A 21096-nucleotide genomic window follows, 5' to 3' on the forward strand; every position below is an offset into this window, starting at 1 on the left:
TGTCCCTGAGGTCACTGCTTCCGGGAGGAAGGAGCAGAAATCCGTGGGCAAGTCTTGGTTCACTGTGGCCAGGTCCTAGGAGGCCGTGGTTCCTGTTCTGGCTCCGGTTCAGCTGAAGTCAGACCACAGGTTCTTCTTTCTCAGGAGGGGATCTGATAGAGATCTGGCACCCTCCCTTCAGAGACACGGCCTCCTGCACAAAGCCACATGTCTCCCTCGCACCTGCAGCCCTCTCCCCAGTGCGGGAGCTCCTCCTAGGACTCCTGAGGGCACTTAGAGACATTAGAACGAGGGGATCCGTGAGCTCCAGCCCTGACCCCTCCTCCACAGACGGGTAAGGGAGTGGAGACCTGCACAGGGCCATCCACAGTTATCCAGCCTCCTGGGAAAGTGGGCTTACCCGGAAGTAAAGCCACTTAGCTCAGGTCAGGCAGGCCCCGCAGATGATCAGGCCATGCAACAGAGGACCAATTGCATCTTCTCTCTCTGGCTGGGCCTGGGAATGCCTGGGCTCAGCTCTGTCCCTTTGTGTCTGGAGGGAGGTTGGGCTTGGGCCCTGCTGGAGGAGCAAATGTTCTTAATCGTAGGCTTAATGCAATCACTTTTAGCTTCACACTGAGCTCCTCCCAGGTGCCAGGCTGAGGTCAATGCACTTAACACTTGCAAGAGCCACAAAGGAGTCATGTTGCTGTGCCCACGTAACAGGATGACAAAAAAAGCACACAGCAGAGCCAGGAACTGAACCATGTCTGCCAGGCTCAGAAGTTCACATGCTAAATCAGGCCTGGTCAACTCTGCATAGGCCTCTTTCTGTCCTTCCCCTCCCTCACTTGGAGAAGGGTTTGGCCTCGTGACATCCACTTTCCACCCACAGGGGTTCAAGGTCCTGAAGACACACACACACGCGCGCGCGCGCGCACACACACACACACACACACACACACACATTCAGACTGCGAGACATGGACTGCAGAGGGTACAGGACTCAGGGAGCCCTGCTCGCTGTCATCCCTGAATAGCAGTTTCCACCCAATAGACCCAGAGCAAGGACACAACTTATGTGTCTGTTTCTGCCATTAACCTGTCAACTCCTTGAGGGCAGGGACCTCGGGGCCTTCTTCTCTGTAAAGCTCCAGGCCTGACCCATGGCAAGTACCAGACAGCTCCCATGCACAACTGAGTGGATGGGTGAAGAACAGAGTGAATAAAGAAGCAGTGGAAGGAGAAGCGGGTTTGGGGCTTCAGAGCCTTCCTGTCACCTACTGGCTATGCAACCTCAGGCAATTTCCTTTCCCCGAATCTCGAATCTCGAAGATCTTATCTCTAAAATGGTAATAACCAAAGCTCACTCTACTCACCTTGCAGTATTTTCTTTAAGTGCTGGGGATGGAACCCGGGGTCTCAGGCATGCTAGGCAAGTGCTGTCCAGCTGAGCCACACTCCCCAGCTACTCTACAGCATTTTTATGAGAAGCAAACCCATTCAAGCCAGTACTGGAGCCTTCCCCATCCACACCTTAACCCTAACTTAACCTTCCCCAGCCCCTTCCTAAGTATCTGGGGCACCGATCTCAGGACTGCTTTTGCTTCATAAGCCAGCTTCTGTGTCACCCTACAAAGTCCTCCTTAAAATCTCCCCAACTACTCTGTGATCTTGGGGACAAGGAACAGGTATTGTTCACTTTTATGTCCTCAGTGCCCACCAAAGAGCCTGCATCATCGAATGTGCCTAATCAACACTTTTAGACAAATCCCTGCACTTTGAAACCCACAAAATGCTCTATAATTTATCATTATTGTCTTATGACCAAAATGGCAGGCAACCGAGACTTTGGAATCATAGAACAGAAAGCCGGATCCGTATCCCAAAGAAAATGTAATGTTCTTTTTTAAATCCACTTTTCTATTTGCTTCTCTTTCATCACAAAGTGAGACACATGCACGAGGGAGGTTTGCCTGGCCTCGGCTTGACAAGCGCTCCCACAGGAAGTAGAGTCCATGCGTCCACAAAGCAGGAGCACAGTTTACCATGATGGGCCAGCAGGCTGGGTCTTCCTGGTCTTTAAACTTCTGATTTTTTATTTAGGTTACATTTCTAAGAAGAAGGATAATATGAAGCAAGAACTTGCTTGGGCTGGTGTGTAGACACTGCCAACAACTCAGATTAAGCAGCCCACACCTACGTGGCTCTGTGAGCGGCCAGGTGCCTTTGGGCACTTGGTTGTGCCCTCCTAAGCTGAAGTCTAAAGAGGGAGAAGAGCCTGAGGTATACAGTGGCCCAGCAGGGAGGGCTGGCTGGGTTTCAGAGAGAAAGACAGGGCCCTACCTGCCTCTCGAAGGGCATGACCTGTAGCCACATCCTGCCAGGCTAGGTTCCTCTCACCCTAATGATGCAGTCAAGTGCTGTGCTCTACAGGGAATTTCCCTGCAGTGGCGGAGGGGAAATGGGGCCTCCAGCCTTGGGCCAAAAGAGCACGAAACCTATTAGAAGCTCCAGTCCTCATCCAGCCTGAGTCCCACAGCCTGGGACCTCTGAGCAGCCTCCCCGCCTGGACCCCAAGCCAAGTTAATGCACCCTGATTTCTGTGTCCAGACCAGCCTTCCAGACTTGATCCCAGTCCCTCCCTGTGGCTCTGTGGTTGTGTGCAACTTGTCTCCCACCCCACCGTCCTCTGGCCATCCCAAGGAGCCACAGAAAGACCCAACTTCCTGATGTGCATCCCCAGCTCCTGGCACAGGGCAGGAGCTGCAGCCTCATTGCCAGAGGAACTCAGTTTGTCTGTTTCCTCATCTGCAAAATGAGAACAAGGCGGTCCTGACTCCATGAAAGATGGAAAGAAGATGGATTGGAGACAGAGCTTAGAATTCTTCATGGCCGTTCGTCTTGCAAGATGGGAAGGGTTGTCACCACCACCGTGTTACTTTGCCTCCAGCAGCTTCAGCTCCCTCCACTGCAGGCCAGGAGCCAGAGCAGGAACCCTGAGCCCCAGCAGCTCTCTGGCAGGCGGACAGGGGCCCAGCGGCCCATGCTTTCCAGCCCCCTTCCGGGCCTGAACTGTGGCTCTTGGATCTGCTTCCCAACTGGGTTTCTCCACAGCCACAGGAGCAGTAAGGAGCCCTCAAGTCTGGTCCTGCCTTCCTACTTTGAAGATAAGGAGACTGAGCCACGAAGAGGGGAAGGCCTTGTTCAAAGTTGCAGAGCCTTTGGGTGTGGAAGCCAGAGGGTGAAGAGGCAGGAAAAGACCAGTGTTTGGTGGAGGAAGCTCTTTCAGGAGCTGCTCTGAACCTTGGCTCTGCTCACTTACCCGTTGTGTGTGACTTTGGGCAGTTACTGCCCTCTTGGGGCCTCAGTTTATTCATTTGTAGACAGGATGATGGCACCCATGAGGCTTAGTGGGTGACACTGGACAAAGGCGTCCCGCTCAGCCTGGGGGGTCAAGCAGAGGGCAGAGAAGGAAGGATGCAGAGGCTGAAGGTGACCAGGCCACTGCCCCCAGGATGTCCTCCTGGATCCTCTGCTCTGTCACCTGCCTGGCCTTGCAAGAGCCATGGAACCTGTAACTTCTGGCCCATTCCAGCAGAATGTGGGTCCTGGCCAGGGTCTCCAGTGCAGCACTTCGTCCCTCACAGTGTTCCACGCATGGAAATACGTCTTCCCTGACCCCACAGACAGGCCTTTGGGCAGCAAAGGTGGCCCTGATGGGGCATCCAGAGTACCAGAGCTGATTTCCGGGAGGAGAGAGCTGGGGCCAACCAGCCCGATCTCACTGCAGCCTCAGGCGATGCCAGGCACACAGTGGCTGCCACCTTTCCTTTCAGTCTGCCCACCCTCTCAGTACCCTATGGAGTGGGGAAGCGGAGCCTCAGAGACCTAAAATCCTACAGTGAACAGGTGACCATCTCGAGCTCCCTTTGTGCCTGGCACTTCAATAAGCACCTCCTACCACTCACAGATCCAGGTCTCAGTGGCCCTCGAGACAGGGGCTGCCCTCAGACCACCTGCAGGAGGGGAAGCTAAGGCACAGGGTAGGCCACCCTGTCCCAGGTCACACAACTAAGCAGTGTCAGACTGCAGCCCCAATCTGCCTGACTCTTGGCCCCATGACCTTCCTGGTGTACCCTTCTGCTACAATCTCTAGGCTTAGTGCCTGACCCTCTCACCAGGAACCCGAGAGGTAAGGGTGGGCCACGTACCTACAGCCTGGCCTCCCCTGTCCCCCGCTTGCCCACAGATCTCTTCTCCAGTCCCCCCGGGAAGTGCCTGGCCAGCCATGGGACAGAGCCCCTTTTATCCAGGGACCTGCCACTGACCACTTCTCACATCCTCCTGGGTGAAGAGTGTCACCTTGCTCTGTATCTGCAGCCCTTGTGGTTGGCTGGGGAGGGGGCGGGCGGGGGTAGGAGTGAGGTTAACCTCATTGTTGTCTTATATGGTCATTTAAATCTCCCAGGGCTTCCTCCAAGGGCCAAAAATAATCCAGAGACACAGCAGCTGTGTCCAGCACACAGAGAGGACCCAGCCATCTGCTCTGGTTCAGAGCCCTGTGTCTGTCTGTCACTCAGCCTCTCTCCCCAGCTCTCCTCCATCCTTGCTCCTGCCTCGGCCATGACCCGCTTCTCCTATGCAGAATACTTTTCCCTCTTTCACGCCTGCTCTGCCTCCCACAGGTCCACAGCGCCTTCCGAGAGCCTGCCGGCCCGGTCCTCCATGGGTTTGTTCCAGGGGGTCATGCAGAAATACAACAGCAGCCTCTTCAAGACCTCCCAGCTGGCGTAAGTGACCCCTGCCCCGCTCCCACACCAAGCTCATGCCCCAACTGGTGTGGCAGGGAGGGTGGGGGTAGGGAGCAAGTCTGAAGCCCCAGGATAGCAGGGGGCACTGCCGAGGCACCTCCCAGGCAAGCCCTCCTAGGTGTGTCACCTGGGACCAGTTGCTCCTGTGGCCCTCCACTGGCCCCTTAGATGCTCCAGACTGGGATGTGTGTACTGGGGGAGCCGTATGGAGCTTAGAACCCAGGGCCCCAACAGGAGGAGACTGGGGAGGTGGCCTTGAAAGCCCGGAGTCCCAGAGGAGCTGGGAGGTAGAATGGAGGAGTTGCCGCACCTTCTATGTGTCCCATTTCACAGTCCCCCATGCCACCTTCCAGGGCCCATCTGAGCACATCCCAGATCCCCAGACCCACAGCTTTCGCTTCGCTTGTGCCTTTGTTTAAATGTCGAGTGCCGAAATCCAGAAGTAATCTGCGCCGCAGGAGAGGTTCTGTTTGCCTGGACTAGTGGGATCCTTGGGAGGCTGCTCTGTCTCCCTCCCCTCTCTGCACCCCAGAGCGACCCTAGAATGGCTGAAAACAAGAGAGGCCCTGTGCTGCCCCCTGTTTCCGTGCTGCCAGAGATGGAGCAGTTGCAGCAGTCAGGGTCCTCACAGAGAGGAGGCAGCCACCAGCCACTGCCCTGCTTCTCTTCCCAGCCTTCCAGACCCTGTGGCCACCTCGTCCTTGGTGTCTGGGTGGCTGTGATGGCTGGAGAAGAGACGGGGTTCTGCCCTCAGCAAAGTGCCACTTCCTTCTTGCTTGCCCAAGAGGGATTGGTCCCCCTGGGTCTCCCTTCTCTGTAGGACAAAGTTGGAGAGGACAATGTGGCCCCCGGGGTCCCCATCTGGCTTGCAGTGTCTGGTAGCCTGACTTCTGCAGCAGCCTGCCCACCCTTGGGGCGGAGACTTTGAGCTCACGCAGGAGCCGCCAGTGTGTGGTCTGGTCCTAGGTCCGGTCCCCCATGCACCACAGCTAGAGAGACTCACTCTGTCAGTGGGCCCCCACATCCTTCTCATGACACGAAAGGCCACCAGACCAGACAGCCCCTTCCCATCCACATCAGTGAGGCTTCACTGAGACCTCCCAGGAAAGAGGACCCAAACCCAGCGGGAATTTCCGAGGCCAACAGGGGCTGCTATGAGCGCTCCTAAGTGGAACTTAGTGCCAGTGATGGTGTTGATGGGCCTTTCAGGACTTAACTGGTCAGTTTCCCATCATCCTTGCTGGTCTGTAGCTTCGCTGGCTTCTGTACCCTGTTGCTATTAATAACCTGGGAGGCTGAGAGTTGAGAGGAATTGCTGCGCCCTGGAGGAAGCAGCTGGGAGGGTAGAGGGGCTGGTCCTGGGGACCCTCAGAACCCATCCTAGCCTTGCCATGGAGGGACCCTGTGCGTGAGGAATGGGGGCTACTTATGCAGAACCCTCCCCAGAAGTGGATTGGGAAGTCACAGCAGCCACAGACCTCCGAGTCTGTCCAGTGATGGGGGAGGAAGCTCAGTGAATGAATGAGTACTTAGTGAATGAATGAACGAGTGAGCAAAGTGACTGAGTTACCCAAGAAAGATATCCTTCGCCTTATAAGATTTCAACTGTAATGGCTTCAGATTTATTAAGCCACTGAGTCTTTCCATTTTCCAGCAGCTAGATGTGCTCAGGGTGGGGCTAGGGATTGGAGCAAGGAGGTGGGATAAACGCGAGGGAACACTCCGAGGGGTGTATGCCCTGCCCACCCAGGCGGCCCTGCAGGTAGTTGGGCTTGGTGCTGTGCTCAGGGAAGGCATTTAATTAGTGCAGGGCTCTCCCTGAGGGTGTTATCCATCCCTCCACAGGCTACTGCCTGTGCCCACATCCTTTTGGTAGATGCGGTCATGGCATGGCATTAGCTGCAGCCATGGAAACCCCAGGGATGGAGGGGTTGCCCATTCCTCCTGCAGCTACTGGGGTGCAGGGGCTGAGCACTGGTCTTGGAACCAGCTTACGGAACAACGAGGACTGGGGGACCCCACAGTGGCCCTCCGTCCTGGCCACCAGCAGACCCTGCTTGCCCTCTGGAGACAGGCCATCTGGCTTTGCCTCTGCCTGCACCCGAGACCTTGCTGTGTCTTGCTTTCACAGGCCCATGGACCCTGTGCTAAAGGCCATCAAGGAAGGCAATGAAGAGGCCTTGAAGGCCATGATCAAGGACGGGAAGAATCTGGGAGAGCCCAACAAGGAGGGCTGGCTGCCGCTCCATGAGGCTGCCTACTACGGCCAGCTGGGCTGCCTGAAGGTCCTGCAGCAAGGTGAGGCCAGCAGTGGGAAAGGGCCTGGAGAGGAACAAGGAAGGTTACCACCTCCACTGGACAGTTGCAGTCACTAAGTTGGGAGAAGGAAAGTGACTTGTCCCCACCTCACCCTGAACCACACCCCCTGCTGCCATCTTTCCAGGCCTCTCAGGATGAGAGAGAGCCTGATTCCTAGAAAAGGAATGAAGCAGGGATTACTCCTGGGATAACCACTGCCAGCATGTTCCAGAATGTTCCAGGGGCTGATTCAGTGTGGCAAATACTGCAGCTGCACCCGAGCCCTGCCAAGGCTGTCTGTCTCCCACCAGCTGTGGGACCCTGGGCCAGTCACACTGCCTCACTGAGCCCCCTCTTTGCTGTGAGCTGGATTCATGTGAGTAACACCTGCAGTCAGGTGTCACGAGGCCTTGATGAAGCCCAGGCCCCACAAAGCCCCACACACTCCAAGAAATAGCTGCAGGAGCAGTGGAGTTTCCACAGTAGCCGGTGGAGTACAAGAGGACAGGCAACCGGGACAGAGAAGGGGTGGGAGTGGGCTGTCGGGGAAGGCTTCCAGAGGAGTGGCGGTGTCTGAACTGTACTTCTATGACCCGGAAGCTGAACCAGTGCTAGGAAAGGGCAAGGTGAAGGCAGTCCGTGGTTGGTAACCTTCAGAGGAGGTCATACGTGCCCAGCTTTGGAATTGGAAAGAAACTGGGACTCCCCTGTGAGGTGATGTGGGTCCCTTTCTTCTTCATGCATTTCCCGGTGTGTCCCCCAGCGTACCCAGGGGCCATCGACCAGCGCACCCTGCAGGAGGAGACAGCCCTGTACCTGGCGACATGCAGGGAGCACCTGGATTGCCTCCTCTCGCTGCTCCAGGCCGGGGCCGAGCCTGACATCTCCAACAAGTCCCGGGAGACACCACTCTACAAAGGTGAGTCCCTGCCCACGTGGCTTCTCCTAGGAGGAGTCCAGAAGCTAGGCCGGTGGGCAATGTGCATGGCCTCCGAGTGGTCTTCTTTGAAGGCGGAGCCCTGACACTTTGTTTCCAAGTGCTCCCCAGCCCACCCTGGCCAGGCACCCTGAGGAGCACCAAGGGCTCAAAGGTGAAAGGATGCAGTCTTTGGCTGCACTTTCCTAGGACCCTGGTACAGATAACAGCAAGGAAGAGCTTGGCAGGAGGCACTGTGGGGGTGTGGGAGAGGAGGGCCTGAGAAGGGGAGCAGTCTCCACAGAAGAAATGCCTGAGTGAACACCAGCAGGAGAAATATGCCAGCTGGCCAGGCCAGGGAACAGCACGGGCAAAGGTGAAGAGGTAGAAGTGAGGGTGTGTACCTCTGGGATGTTCATTTAACAGAATAAAACCTCTGGACTTACTCAGGGCATCATCCACAGACATTCGCTGGCTGCCTTCCAATGGCCCAGGGTCCAAGTCTGAATGAGCACCATAGCTGCCATTTATGGAGAGCTTACTATGAGCCAGGCACTGGTGTTTTCTGGGGCCCTTACACACATCTCCCTGCGAGGTGGGCAGAGGAGACAGGCACTGCTCTTACCCCCATTTTATAAATGTGGCTCTCAGGCTCAGAGACACAAAGTGAGCTGCCAGCAAAGTGTGGACCTGGGCTCACTTGGAATGTCTATGAGCAGTGGGAACTGGGAGCAGGTGACTGGAGCTATGACCTGGAGCCTCAGCTATCCCAGGAAGCCGGCATGTCACAGGCAGGAGTTCAGTCCTGCTTCTCAGCTCCAGGCTTGCTTACCCACCTGCTCTTCCTCAGTCCTTTTCCCAACATCCTCTCTTGCTCATCCACTGATCACCTATTTTATGGTAAGAAAACCAAGGCATGGAGAGGAGAGAGCTGAGGCCTTGGTCCTACTTGACACACTGCATTGGCAGCCCCTCTCCCCGTTCCCTCCCCCAACACTGGCACGGAGAGCCTCCCGGGGCAGGTGCCCAGGTGACTTCAACACCACCTGCAGCTCCCTGGGGAGACTTGGCCAGAGCCCAGGGAGGGTTTGGGGTCCAGAGACAAGAGGAGGTGTAAGAAGAACGAGTGAACAGATTGAGAAAGATGAGCTGAACTCGGAAGGTAAAATTCTACCCCAAGCTAAACAAGCAGCCTTTGAGGATGAGGTTGGGGCTTTAAACAGGAATATGAATAGGAATATCTAGCAAGATTCTCCCAGCCATGATGATGTGGAGAACTGAAGTAGGCAACATTCGAAAAGGAAATGTGTTAGGGACATCGTGGAACATTCAAGGGGGCGGGGACTCTGGCTCTTGACTCCAGGGGTTTGAATTCCAGTTCTTCACTTTGGGCAAGTCACCTACTTCTCTGTACTTCACCTTCCTCATGCGTGGAGGGGGATGATAACGCTACAGTCCTTAAGGATCAAAGATAAACTGGTGAATTGTGCAAAGTGCCTCGACTCGTGACTCGGAAGCAATGCTAAATATGTGCCGATGTTAGCATTCCTTCTAATCAGTTAGCTTAGGCTCCTGGCAAGAGCAAGAACCTAGCACAGACTGTGCTGATACTTGTTTAATGAATGGCTGATGAATGAATGAGTGAATGGTCTTGGCTGGCAAGGTCTCCCCACGGCCCCACTGACCGACTTGTCCCTGGCACAGCCTGTGAGCGCAAGAACACGGAGGCGGTGAGGCTGCTAGTGCAGCACCACGCGGACACCAACCACCGCTGCAACAGGGGCTGGACAGCACTGCACGAGTCCGTGTCTCGAAATGATGTGGAGGGCATGGAGATCCTGGTGAGCGGCGGAGCTAAGGTGGAGGCCAAGAACGCCTACGGCATCACGCCCTTGTTTGTGGCCGCCCAGAGTGGGCAGCTGGAAGCCCTCAGGTTCCTGGCCAAGCACGGTGAGTGGCTGAGGGTTCCTGGGTTATGGGGTCCCCCAGGGGCAGTGCTGGAAGGGAGGGCAAGTGTAGGCGTGGTGTGGTCGTGCTCTGCACCAGGGACCGTGTCTGCGGCAGTGCCATGTTGGGAGGGATGCTGAGCCTGTCTCAGCTCCGTGGTGCCCTCGGTGGGATTCCCTAGTGGTCACTGCAGCCAGGCACAAACAGGGGATGTGGGCCCGGTGCCACACATTTGCCACCTCCACTCCAGCCCAATATCTCACTTTGCAAAGGACGAATCTGAGACCCACCAAAGGGGAGCAACTTAGCTATAGTCATGTAGCAAAATTATTTGTGGAACTAGCTAGACTGTTGGACTCCTGACACCCCAACCACTTCTCTTTCCACTGTGTCACACTCAAAGGTTAGAAAGGAACCTCGGACCACATTTAGAGCACTTTTGTTTTGCAGGTGATGTGACGGGGACCAGGATGGGAAAGTGATTTGTCTGAGTTTACATAGCCAAGAAGAAGCAGAGCTGGGATCTGAACCCAAGTCTGTGCCTTCTTTGCTTGTGAAAAGTCTTAATGGGAGAAACTAAAACAATCTTTCCTGCATGACAATGTCCCAGTAGCATAAGACCCTGAGGCCATGGCAGACCATCCTGTCCTTCTGGTTAAGGAACATTGCATTCTGATCTCCCCCAGAACACTTTGATTTCTTGTCCCTCTGCACAGGAAGGAACCCTCCCTCTCCAGCAAGAGAGTTCAGAGGTCGTGCAGACCTTGGGCCTGATCTGGAGTAATTTGTGGAGGACTCGCTGTTAGCAATACTGCTAAGCATGAACACACTTTCTTTAAGTCCCTGGAGTTTCCCCCAAAGCCACATGACCTGGACAGTGTGCCTATCCCGTTTCATACCTGAGGACCTAGGTTTGCAGTGCTTGAATGACAGGTCACAGTCAGAGCCTGGGTTCTGACCCATGTCCAGCTGCCCCCCAAACCTCATGCTGCTTGCACTGGGCTGGCATCCAGATCAGGTCCACACATTCAGCACGTGCCTGAGCAGTTGGAAAACAGACTCGAGCCACTTCCCTGCAGCCTGGGACAATGTTAGAGCAACCACAGGAGAACAAAGGGACGAGGCAGGGCCCTGGGAGCCCAGGCCAGCAGGCTGAGCAAAGGGCAGGGCGCTCAGCAGGTGAAGCCGAGCTCTACCCAGGGCTCCTGCCGACACCAAGTCAGGGGCCGTTCCCCTTGTGGGCTAGGCCATCTTTCAATACAAATATTTTCTTTGTGTGAGCAGGCAGCTTTGCTGGCAGGGCCCAGGCCTTCCAGGGAGACTGATTTTGAGGTCCGACAGCGAGATGGAGCAGCCCATTGGCTCTCCCTGTGTGGGAAGGGCAGACTTGACCTCCACCCTGGACCTTTTGTTTTGCACAGCTGTCTTTTGCTGAGTACTGTTGTCGCTGTGCCAGGACTGTCAAGAGGCTGGCTCGCATTATCTTATTTACTCCTGAGCGGTGGGGACTACTTACTATTCCTGGTCAACGGACGGTAAACTGAGGCTCCTAAAGGCTGCCTGAAGGCTGCCTGAGGCCACTGGGCTTGGAAGCCATGAAAAAGAAATTTCAGCTGGTTCTTGGCTTTCACCAGAGCCTGTGCTCTTCCCACTATAGCAGAAACTGGTCCACTGGCATTGAAAATAAAGTTACCAGGATGGTAGCTTTAAGCCCGAGGTAGGGGAATGTTCAGAGAAATGAGCTGTGGCCAGCAGAAGCCTCACTGATAGCAGCTCTAGCCCCTTCTGGAACCCAGAAGGAATGTGATCCTTCCTCTTCTTCTTCTTCTTCCTCTCCTCCTCCTCCTCTTCCTTCTTCTGCTTCTGCTTCTACTTTTATTTCAGTACTTGAGCTTGAACTCAGGGCCTTCACATTGAGCTACATGCCTGCCCTTTTTAAAAATGTTTAACCTTGAGGCAAGGTTTCATCAATTGATTAAGTCACCCAGGCTGGCCTTGAACTTCAGCCCTCCTGCTTCAGCCTCCCAGAGTGCTAGGATGATGGGCATGTGATCAGCCACTCCCAGCTGACTCCTCTTTATTCAGGAAATCAAGTGAAAGGCAGTTCTGTCCTCACCATTCAAGATGCAGGCCAGGGAGAAAGTTGAGCTGATGGTAGATTGTCACCAGGCTGGATGCTTCCTCCTCCTAGCGTGGACCAGCGATTTCTTGGTTTCTGTGGAGGAGACAGGAAGTAATTTTCCTCTTATTTCTTGCAGAAAATAACAGATTTCAATTAGTAAAATTATGTAGGTTTTCCTTTATGGGATACCCTGGGCTCTGCTCTGCCGGGGCTGTGAAGTCTGTTTCAGGCAGAGACCTCTGAGGTCCACTTGTAAAGAGTGAGGGCTGCATGCAAATGACAACAACGCTGAGATTCCACCTCACTCCAGAAAGAATGGCTGCTATCATGAAATCAACCAGTAACAAATGCTGGCGGGGCTGTGGGGAAAGAGGAACCCTGCTCCACTGCTGGTGGGAGTGTAGACTGGTGCAAGCACTGTGGAAATCAGTATGGAGATACCTCAAAGAACTAGGACTGGAAGTCCCATTTGACCCCGCTATTCCCCTGCTGGGGATCTTCCCCAAAGAATTAAAAGAATCATACCACAGTGGTATATGTGCACCCATGTTCATAGCAGCACAGTTTGTAATAGCTAAAACTTGGAAACAGCCCAAATGCCCATCAACTGGAGACTGGATAAAGAAAGTGTGGTCTTTTTTTATAAAATGGAGTACTACTCAGCCATAACAAATGAGAAATTAGAGACATTTATAGCTAAGTGGATGCACATTGAGGCCATACTCTTAAGTGAAATAAATAGGACACACTTGTGTAAATACCGAATAGTTTCTCTGGTGTGAGAAACTGAAAGTGTAAATAAGGACTAAATGTATAATAGGTCACGTGAAATAGGAAGAAAAGGGGCAAAGGGGAAGGAAGTGGGAGGGCTAGGGGAAAGGATAGAAGGGAATGGGATTAATATGAGAAAATGGAAAAATAGGAACAAAATCTTTATAAATAGGGAGGAATGGAGGGGTTGAAGGGAGGGCTGGGCAAGGGTGAAAAATAAGAACCAAGAGAGACTATGTAAAGGTGCAAATTTCCAATGATGAATGTCATTATATTGTATACCTAAAATGTACCAACGATTAGAATGAATAATCGATAATGTAAACTAGGAAGAAAAGGTCCAAAGGGGTAGGGGTAGTGGGAGGGGCAGGGGAAAGGAAAGAAGGGAAAGGAAAAATGATGAGAAATGGAAAAAATGGAAATAAAGTCTTTGTAAATAGGGAAGGGTGGAGGGCGTGAAGGGAGGGCTAGGAATGGGGAAAAAATAAGAACCAAGATGCATTATGTAAAGGTACAATTCCCAATGAAAAAAAAAAAAAAGAGTTGAGGGCTGCAAGGATGACCCCTGCTTTCAGGCTGCCCACCATGCCCTCCGCCATCAGACTGCCTACCATGACCATGTTCAGTAAATGCCGGCATCATTGCAGCTACTCCCTGCCCCTGAGAGGCCTTGCTGCAGGCCACTAGGCCCTGCTCTGGCAGCTGCCCAAGGAGCTGAGGATGGCCCTAGGCAGACTCGTTCTTGCTAGGGGTCCTCGTGAAAGAGCTCTTGCATCATACGTTAGCACAGTAGTGCCTAGCACATAGTAGGTGCTACAGTAAGGCAGGGACCTCCCAATCACCTGTGGGGCTGCTTCTCCATCACCAGGTGCTGACATCAACACGCAGGCCAGTGACAGCGCGTCTGCCCTCTATGAAGCCTGCAAGAACGACCACGAGGAGGTGGTGGCATTCCTGCTGTCACAGGGTGCAGATGCCAATAAGGCCAACAAGGACGGCTTGCTGCCCCTGCACATCGCCTCCAAGAAGGGCAACTACAGGTCAACAGGCACCCCACCCCACAGTGTGCTGCTCCCTGGGGTCACATGGGGAGCGGGGCGGGACAGGGGGTGGGCAGAGCACCTGCTTCTACGACTGTCCCCAGGAGGGCCAGCATGGAAGGTGCCCTTCATAGGAAGGAGAAAGCTCTTCCAGCTATTAGCAAGTGGCAGCAAATGCCTGTCACAGCTGCCACAATGAGAAGAGCTCACAGGGCTGTACCTCTTACCAGCACTTTACATTATAAGCTTGGTTAATATTTTCAACAGCTCAGTGAGGTGCATACTACTATTATCTCTACCTTAAGACACAGAGAAGTCAAGTGATTTCCCCAAGGTCACACTGCATATGGGTGCCAGGAACTCACTTGCTCCAAATGTCACATTTACAGGATTTCACTCAGGGGGACAGATATGAATCTGAATTAGTGGATATTTCTAGGAGAATGCAAAGATAACCTCCCAGGCAATCAGGAAGCATACAGGCAATGCCTACTACAATAGGAACAGTACTGATGCTGAAGTTAGTGGTCACTGAGCACTTTCTATGTGCTGGGAACTAAGGGCCAGATGGGAGGAGCTTAAGTCCTCAAACAGCCAACCTGGTAGGAGGGAAGATGCACATGCGCACACTCACATGCACACACACTCACATACACATACACACACTCACATGGTGCCATAATGGAAGCACATGCACAACTAAACTCCAAGGTGGTCCCAGCAGAGAGAGGCTATTATGGGCTGGCAGCCGGCTTACTGTGGAGCAGCTCTCATGGGAGCCCACTGTGGGCTTCTCTTCCTAGCTCTTTGTTCACTGACCTCGTCTTGATACCTTAACCTCAGCCATGTGGGAGTTTTTACACCCCAGAAATTGGCAAATGCTACAGATCAGTTCCTGTGACCACTTCCCTTCACCCCCACTCCACCTGAGAGCCTGCTATTAGATATTTATCAGCAACACTGTGGGTGGGGAAAGACTCCAGGAGGGGGAACTCCAGCTGCCCTTAGAGACAAATGGGGCTGGGTAATTTCCAAGATGTTTCTCAGGTGGGCCTCACCACTGCGCTGTGGGGGCAGCTCGACCTTCCTTCCCATTTTACAGATCAGGAGACTGAGACCAGGTAGTCAGGAGACTTGCCCCATAGTGAGCCACCCAGGGCCAGGGCTTAAAGCCTAGCAATCGGACACTTCCCACTGGATCATCGCTTCCTAAACTGTGGTCCTTTCACAGCCTTTCTTCCTGAGCACAGGAAAATACTCCTTGCTTAGTAGTTTCCTTTAAATGAAATTTTTAAATTTAAAATTAATACATTTTACAAAGGAAGCACTCATCACATTAGTGTGGTGTTAAAATGATCATTTTACAATTAATAAATAACTTTTCCACCTAAAATCCCATCTCATGTGCCCTGAATGACACACTGGGGAACATCCTCATCTTCCAGGCGGGGAGAAGGAAGAGAAAGACAGATTGAGGAGTGTTTGCCATTTTCACTAAGGCAGAGCAGGGAATAGAGGAAAGTGACATCACAGAGAAGGAAGTGAAGGCCCCAGGAGGCAGCACAGGCCCCTGGAGCCCCAGGCCACCCCACACCACCAGCTTTCCAAGGACTGCCCGAGAAGGGGTTAAGGGCACCTTCCCGGCAGCTTTTGCCTCTGACAGGGCCCGTGGCCAGCTGGCCCTGGCTTCTCACTCAGGCTAGCCTGGGCTTATATGCCTCAGAGCCTGCTCACACTGCCACCATAGTCTGCTCAGGGACTTGATGACGCCTCGTGGCATCCCACATTCAGCCACCTGCCCAACACCTTGCTGCCCCTCATCCTGGCCTGCAGTGCCGCACCAGGCCGGGGCTGTTTGCCAGAGGCACCTGCTTTTCAGCACACTTAGAGGAGGGTGTGACATTCAGGCACAGCTGAGAGGATCCCTAAGATCCCAACATCTTAATCATCTCCAAAATGCACTTTTTCCTGTTTTTCATTTTTTGTTTGGCAAATGCACTTTGTGAAATTAAAGATCAACATCAAAGACAGGTTTATTAAGAAATTATGTGAATTAGACAAAACTAGATGCCCAGGGACAGCCCCCAAAGTGGTGGTCCCCAACCTTGGTGCACACAGAAACCCTGGATTGCAAGAACCCTGGTGCCTGTGCCCCCCTCAGGGATGCTGGTGTAATTGGCCTGTGCCCTGGCTTCAGGGTTTCTAAATGCTGCCCAGGTGATTTTATGGGGGAGAACCAGGATCTTAGCATTTCTTTTGGGGCCAACAGAAAATACATACTTGCAGTTTAGGCCTCACTTCTGACTTCATTCTTTTTCCCCCACACATACCCACACATGCACACATACAAATGTGTTACAGGCAGAGCCTTCTGTGGCTGGCTACTTCCCATGTGAAAGTCAAGTTCACCCACATCAAACTGGCACTGAACACTGACTCAGGTCAGAGCACTGTGACCTGGTGACCCAGAGCTCCCCTGCATTTGGTGCAGCAGGGACAGGGCTGTCTTTACTGTGGGGCTCAGTGTGCCGACAGCCATGGTGTCTTGATGGCCTACTGTGTACTAATTGCACCAAGGTGTAAGACCCCATTTCATGCGCAAAAGCAGCTCTGAATTACCAAACTATGTAATCAGCACAGCAACTGCACCTTGCTGGACTGTTATGAACAATAAACAAGTTTAAATACTTAGCGAAAGGAGGTAAATTAGAAAAACCTAAAGCAGTGCCTGACACATAGTAAGTGCTCAAAAATATAATCATCAGTTATTTGGGAAGAAGTGTTCACAGCCATAAGGGCTCCATAAAATTATCTATAGCTGTATTTGTCATCATCATCACTATTGTTATTATTAAAGTACCCATCCGTTAAAGGGTTCAGAGAGATTAAGTGACATGCCTCAGATGGCGCAGCACTGACAGGCAGAGCTTGTTGTGTACTCTGGGTCCAGATGATTCTGACTTCTCAGTTTCTTCACCACACCTGCCAGATGGTCACATTGCCAAGGCAGCCTGGTTTGGCCAGGAGCCCTCACCTACTCCCTGCTCCTGGGCTGGCTTCAGGCAAACATCAGGGCCTGGGACAGGCTGCATGCAAGGAAGGCCACAGCCTTGAGAAGCTGGACTCCTAGGCAGGGAGCTAGGCCTGGCAAGGACAAGAGCTCTTACTGGGAGGTCCCACGACAGGGCAGCAGCCTCGTCGTCCGGACTGAGGTCCCAGTCAGAGGCACCCAGCAGCCGTGGTGCCCACTGAGCATCAGTGCCAGGCCTCGTGGGTACAGCCTCAAGCTGGCCAGAGCTGAGCAGAGGTGCAGCCCCACCCTGGGAGGGAGGAAGCCAAGCCTCCCGACCTCTCACACTAGGACCACAGTCGCCTCTGTTCCTCTCCACAAAGTGCCATTTCATCAATAGCAATCTAACCCCAGGACCTACCTCTGAGAAAAGGGGGTGGCCCCAGCCTGTTTCGTGGGTTGCTTTCTTGACTTTCTGTTTTCTGTCCCACAAACAGGGCTGAGGGAGAGGGGTGATAATGTACCACAGGCCACGTGGCCACTCCCAGAGTTTAGAAGTGGGGCACCACAGAAAGGCATAGTCCTAGGCACCCAGACACCTCCTGTCCACCCATTTTCTGCCCAACTTCACTATCTTTTCCACTCCAAGCCTGAGCCTCAGTTTTATCCTCCATAAAACAGGAGGGTTGGACATACTGCTCCCTGGGCCCTGTCCAGCTTTGTACATTTACTTTCTGCCAAGTTCTGCAGAAGCCTAAGGCCATCAGAAAATTTATTGTACTACTGAGACATGGTTCTGGGACCTGAGGCTGCATCCCGTCAAGTTCCCACATGTCTGCCACTTTCCTTTGGTTCGGCAGGGGATTGCTGGAGTCCAGCTGTGGCCTGCCAGAGATACCAGCCCCAGCGGGCCAGCAGCCCAGGGAAGCCCCCTCCCTGTCCTTTCCTGGGCTTGGGCATGTCATGTCACGGCTGTTACAGAGCATTTGTTGGCCATGGCCACCGTCCAGGGTGAGGCCCCTGCCCTGCCTTTGACCAGCACCTCTTCGGAGCAAGGTCAGACCTCCAGAGTCTGCACAAATAGAAATTAGGAGGCAATTAGCCCCCTGGGTGTGTGAATTTCCTTTTGAGGTTTTAGAGGCAGATTTTAGCCAAACACAGCATCACTAACAATAATAATACTTTCCACTGATATCCCAGCAGGAGGTTGCTGGCATCAGATTTCCAAGAACGCCAGAGGGAGGCAGGCATGCCAGGAGGCTACAGGCGTGGGAACGAGCCTGGTGGCACCTGCTTCTCGGCCACGGCCACCTCATTGGAGCCCCACACGAGGCAGTGAGGTCACCTGTCAGCAGGGATTGAACAGATTAGGGTGAGGAATCTGGTTGGTGGCAGGGGCCTAGGAGGCAGAGGTTCAGGAGAAGAGAGCCAAGATGAGACATAAGACCTTCAAGTCATCACTGCAACTCTTTGCACCTCATCTGTTAAAAGAAGGCCATGGACTAGTGTGGCTCTTCCACAGGGTGGCAGTGAAGGTAAAATGAGGCAGGCAAGTCAACACACTGGGGAGACTGCAACTCCCCATGACAGCCCTTGTCACCATGACTGCTACACAAGAAGTAGAGAGTGGCTAAGAACGTAGCCTCACAGTTCAACCAGCCTGGCTCCATCACTTCTTGGCTGTGTGTCCTTGGGAAAATCACATACCCTCTCTGGACTTGTGTTTCCTCATCTGGAAAATGATAATATAAGGTAACCACCTCAGAGGGTTAGGGGGGGCTTCGAAGATTAGTATAGGCAGAGTGCTGAGACCAGCGCCTGAGTCAACAGGAGAGAGGCCCAGGGGTCACAGGGAGCTCCAACCCCAGCAATCAAAGGCATGCAGAAGGGCTGGAAGAAGCTGAGTCCACCTACAGGAAAAGAGGCTTTGAGTTTCACAGGAGAGGGAAGGCTGAGTACAGCAGAGTGACTGGGGCCTGGGGCAGAAGAGACTGGGGACAGGCATGTTTGTCTCTTCCTGTCCTCCAGGATCCAGCAGCGTCATCAGGGTCCCAGGGCATAAGACAGGATGCAGGACAGCTCGGCCCCCACACATCCCGGTTTACCTCTCCCAACTGTACGGCGTAGCCATAGCAAGTGCTTTAACCTCGCCAAGCTTTGATTTTTCTCATCTGCAGAATGGAACAGAAGACATGATGCATGCTTTGTGGGTTCTTGTAAAGATAAAATTCCCTTTCCATCACTGGTCTCTGCTGCCTCCTGCAGCGAGTAGCTTGCTTTGGGGGCCCCCCAGCCAATTCTCCAGAGTACTGTGCTGAGAATGGGCAAGCAACCTTCTATAGCCTGAAATAAATCAGCAGGAGCTGAGGTTTTTAGGAGTTCAGACTCCGGAGATCAAGGTTCTGAGTTTGCAGCCCAGCGCCACCCTTTACGGACTATGTGACTGTCAGAATCTAGCTGGAGCTTTCAGAGGCTCTGTTTCCTTATTTGTAAAGTGGGGCCAGTGGCTGACACCCCCTCACCCACGTGCTAATTGTGAGCACAGCGGTCCCTTGGCGCCCCCTCCTGGCGGAGTCACACCCCAACCCACCCCACCCCACCCCCACGGCCACCCAGTGTTGGCCTTCTGGTGACCCCGTGCGTCCCGCCCGCTTCCCCCAATCCAGGATAGTGCAGATGCTGCTGCCAGTGACGAGCCGCACGCGCGTGCGCAGGAGTGGCATCAGTCCGCTGCACCTGGCTGCTGAGCGCAACAACGACGGGGTGCTGGAGGCGCTGCTGGGCGCGCGCTTCGACGTGAACGCGCCGCTGGCTCCGGAGCGCTCGCGCCTCTATGAAGACCGCCGCAGCTCGGCGCTCTACTTCGCTGTGGTCAACAACAATGTGTACGCCACCGAGCTGCTCCTGCAGGCCGGCGCCGACCCCAACCGCGACCTCATCAACCCGCTGCTCGTGGCCATCCGCCACGGCTGCCTGCGCACCATGCAGCTGCTGCTGGACCACGGCGCCAACATCGACGCCTACATCGCCACGCACCCCACGACCTTCCCGGCCACCATCATGTTCTCCATGAAGTGCCTGTCGCTGCTCAAGTTCCTCCTGGACCTCGGCTGCGATGGCGAGCCCTGCTTCTCCTGCCTATACGGCAACGGCCCACACCCGCCTGCCCCGCAGCGCTCCAGCAGGTTCAGCGAAGCCTACACCACGGACAAGGCGCCCGGCATGGTCCAGGTGCCCCATGGAGAGGCGCGCTGGAGGGTGGCAGAGCCGGCGTCCACAGGCTTGCCTTAGAGGCGATGTGGACTGGTGGCTGACACACCTTGGCGCGAGTGTGGACTGCAGTATGGCAGGGTGGTGGACTAGCTTCAGAAGCAGTGTGGGGTGACAGGCAGTGCGCTTCGGAGGGAGTGTGGATTAGTGGTTAGTGTGCTTTGTGGGGATGTTAACTAGTAGCCAGCAGAGTCTGGAGCCCGGAATTGCTGGTTAGCACCTTCAGGGACAGCAGAGCAGCCTGGTTCACGTGCAAGATGAAATCCGTATGTGGGTTCAGCACGTTGGGAGACATATGGAACTAACTGTAGAGCAGGGGATTGGCAGGAACTCAGCAAAACTAAGGACTCCTTACTCTAAGCAAATTTACACCTAGGATCCGGGTTAAGTGGACAGGATCCAGCAGGGGGCAACCAGAGCAGGCTGGCGGGAGGTCAGGAAGGTCCAGGAGGCCAGTGGCCTAGAGGCAGGACCTGCCCCAGGTGTCCCCTGGAAGTCGGCACTTAGAGCGAAAAGGAAGCTGGAAACACTCTTCTGTTGGAGATCACTGTCATGGCAAATGGGCAGCGCTGTGGGCTCCCTACTGTGGGCAGAGAAGTCCACGTTCCTAGTACCTGAATCCTCATTTGAAAAATCCCCTTGAAAGGGGTGCCATAGACTTCTTAATTTCTATTTTTAAATTTTACTTAACTGTACTGGGGATTGAACACAGGGCCTTCTCACTGAACTGCATCCTCAGCCCTTTTTTCTTTATTTCGAGACAGGGTTGTGCTAAATTGCCCAGGCTGAGCTTGAACTTGCAATCCTCCTGACTCAGCCTCCCAGAGTGCTGGGATTACAGGCCTGTACCACTCCACCCAGCTCATATACCCATTTTATATACAAGGGAGCTGAGGCTCAGAGATGGTGTAACATGCCCAGGTTGTCCA

The 21096-nt window shown here is 53.8% G+C and overlaps 1 protein-coding gene across 1 annotated transcript in view; it reads left to right on the forward strand.

The window, feature by feature from the left end:
* Asb2 (ankyrin repeat and SOCS box containing 2) overlaps nucleotides 1-21096 on the forward strand; it is a 34381-nt gene that overhangs the window by 10215 nt on the left and 3070 nt on the right. The window contains exons 3-8 of the mRNA XM_004837050.3: nucleotides 4668-4772; nucleotides 6925-7091; nucleotides 7855-8010; nucleotides 9712-9957; nucleotides 13716-13887; nucleotides 19564-20128. Coding sequence (XP_004837107.1) covers nucleotides 4668-4772; nucleotides 6925-7091; nucleotides 7855-8010; nucleotides 9712-9957; nucleotides 13716-13887; nucleotides 19564-20128 — 1411 coding nt within the window. The remainder of the gene's footprint in view (nucleotides 1-4667; nucleotides 4773-6924; nucleotides 7092-7854; nucleotides 8011-9711; nucleotides 9958-13715; nucleotides 13888-19563; nucleotides 20129-21096) is intronic.

This window comes from Heterocephalus glaber, unplaced genomic scaffold (genome assembly GCF_053883595.1).
Source record: "Heterocephalus glaber isolate CG9 unplaced genomic scaffold, H.glaber_assembly_v1.0 deba00001608, whole genome shotgun sequence".
Taxonomy (NCBI): Eukaryota; Metazoa; Chordata; class Mammalia; order Rodentia; family Bathyergidae; genus Heterocephalus; species Heterocephalus glaber.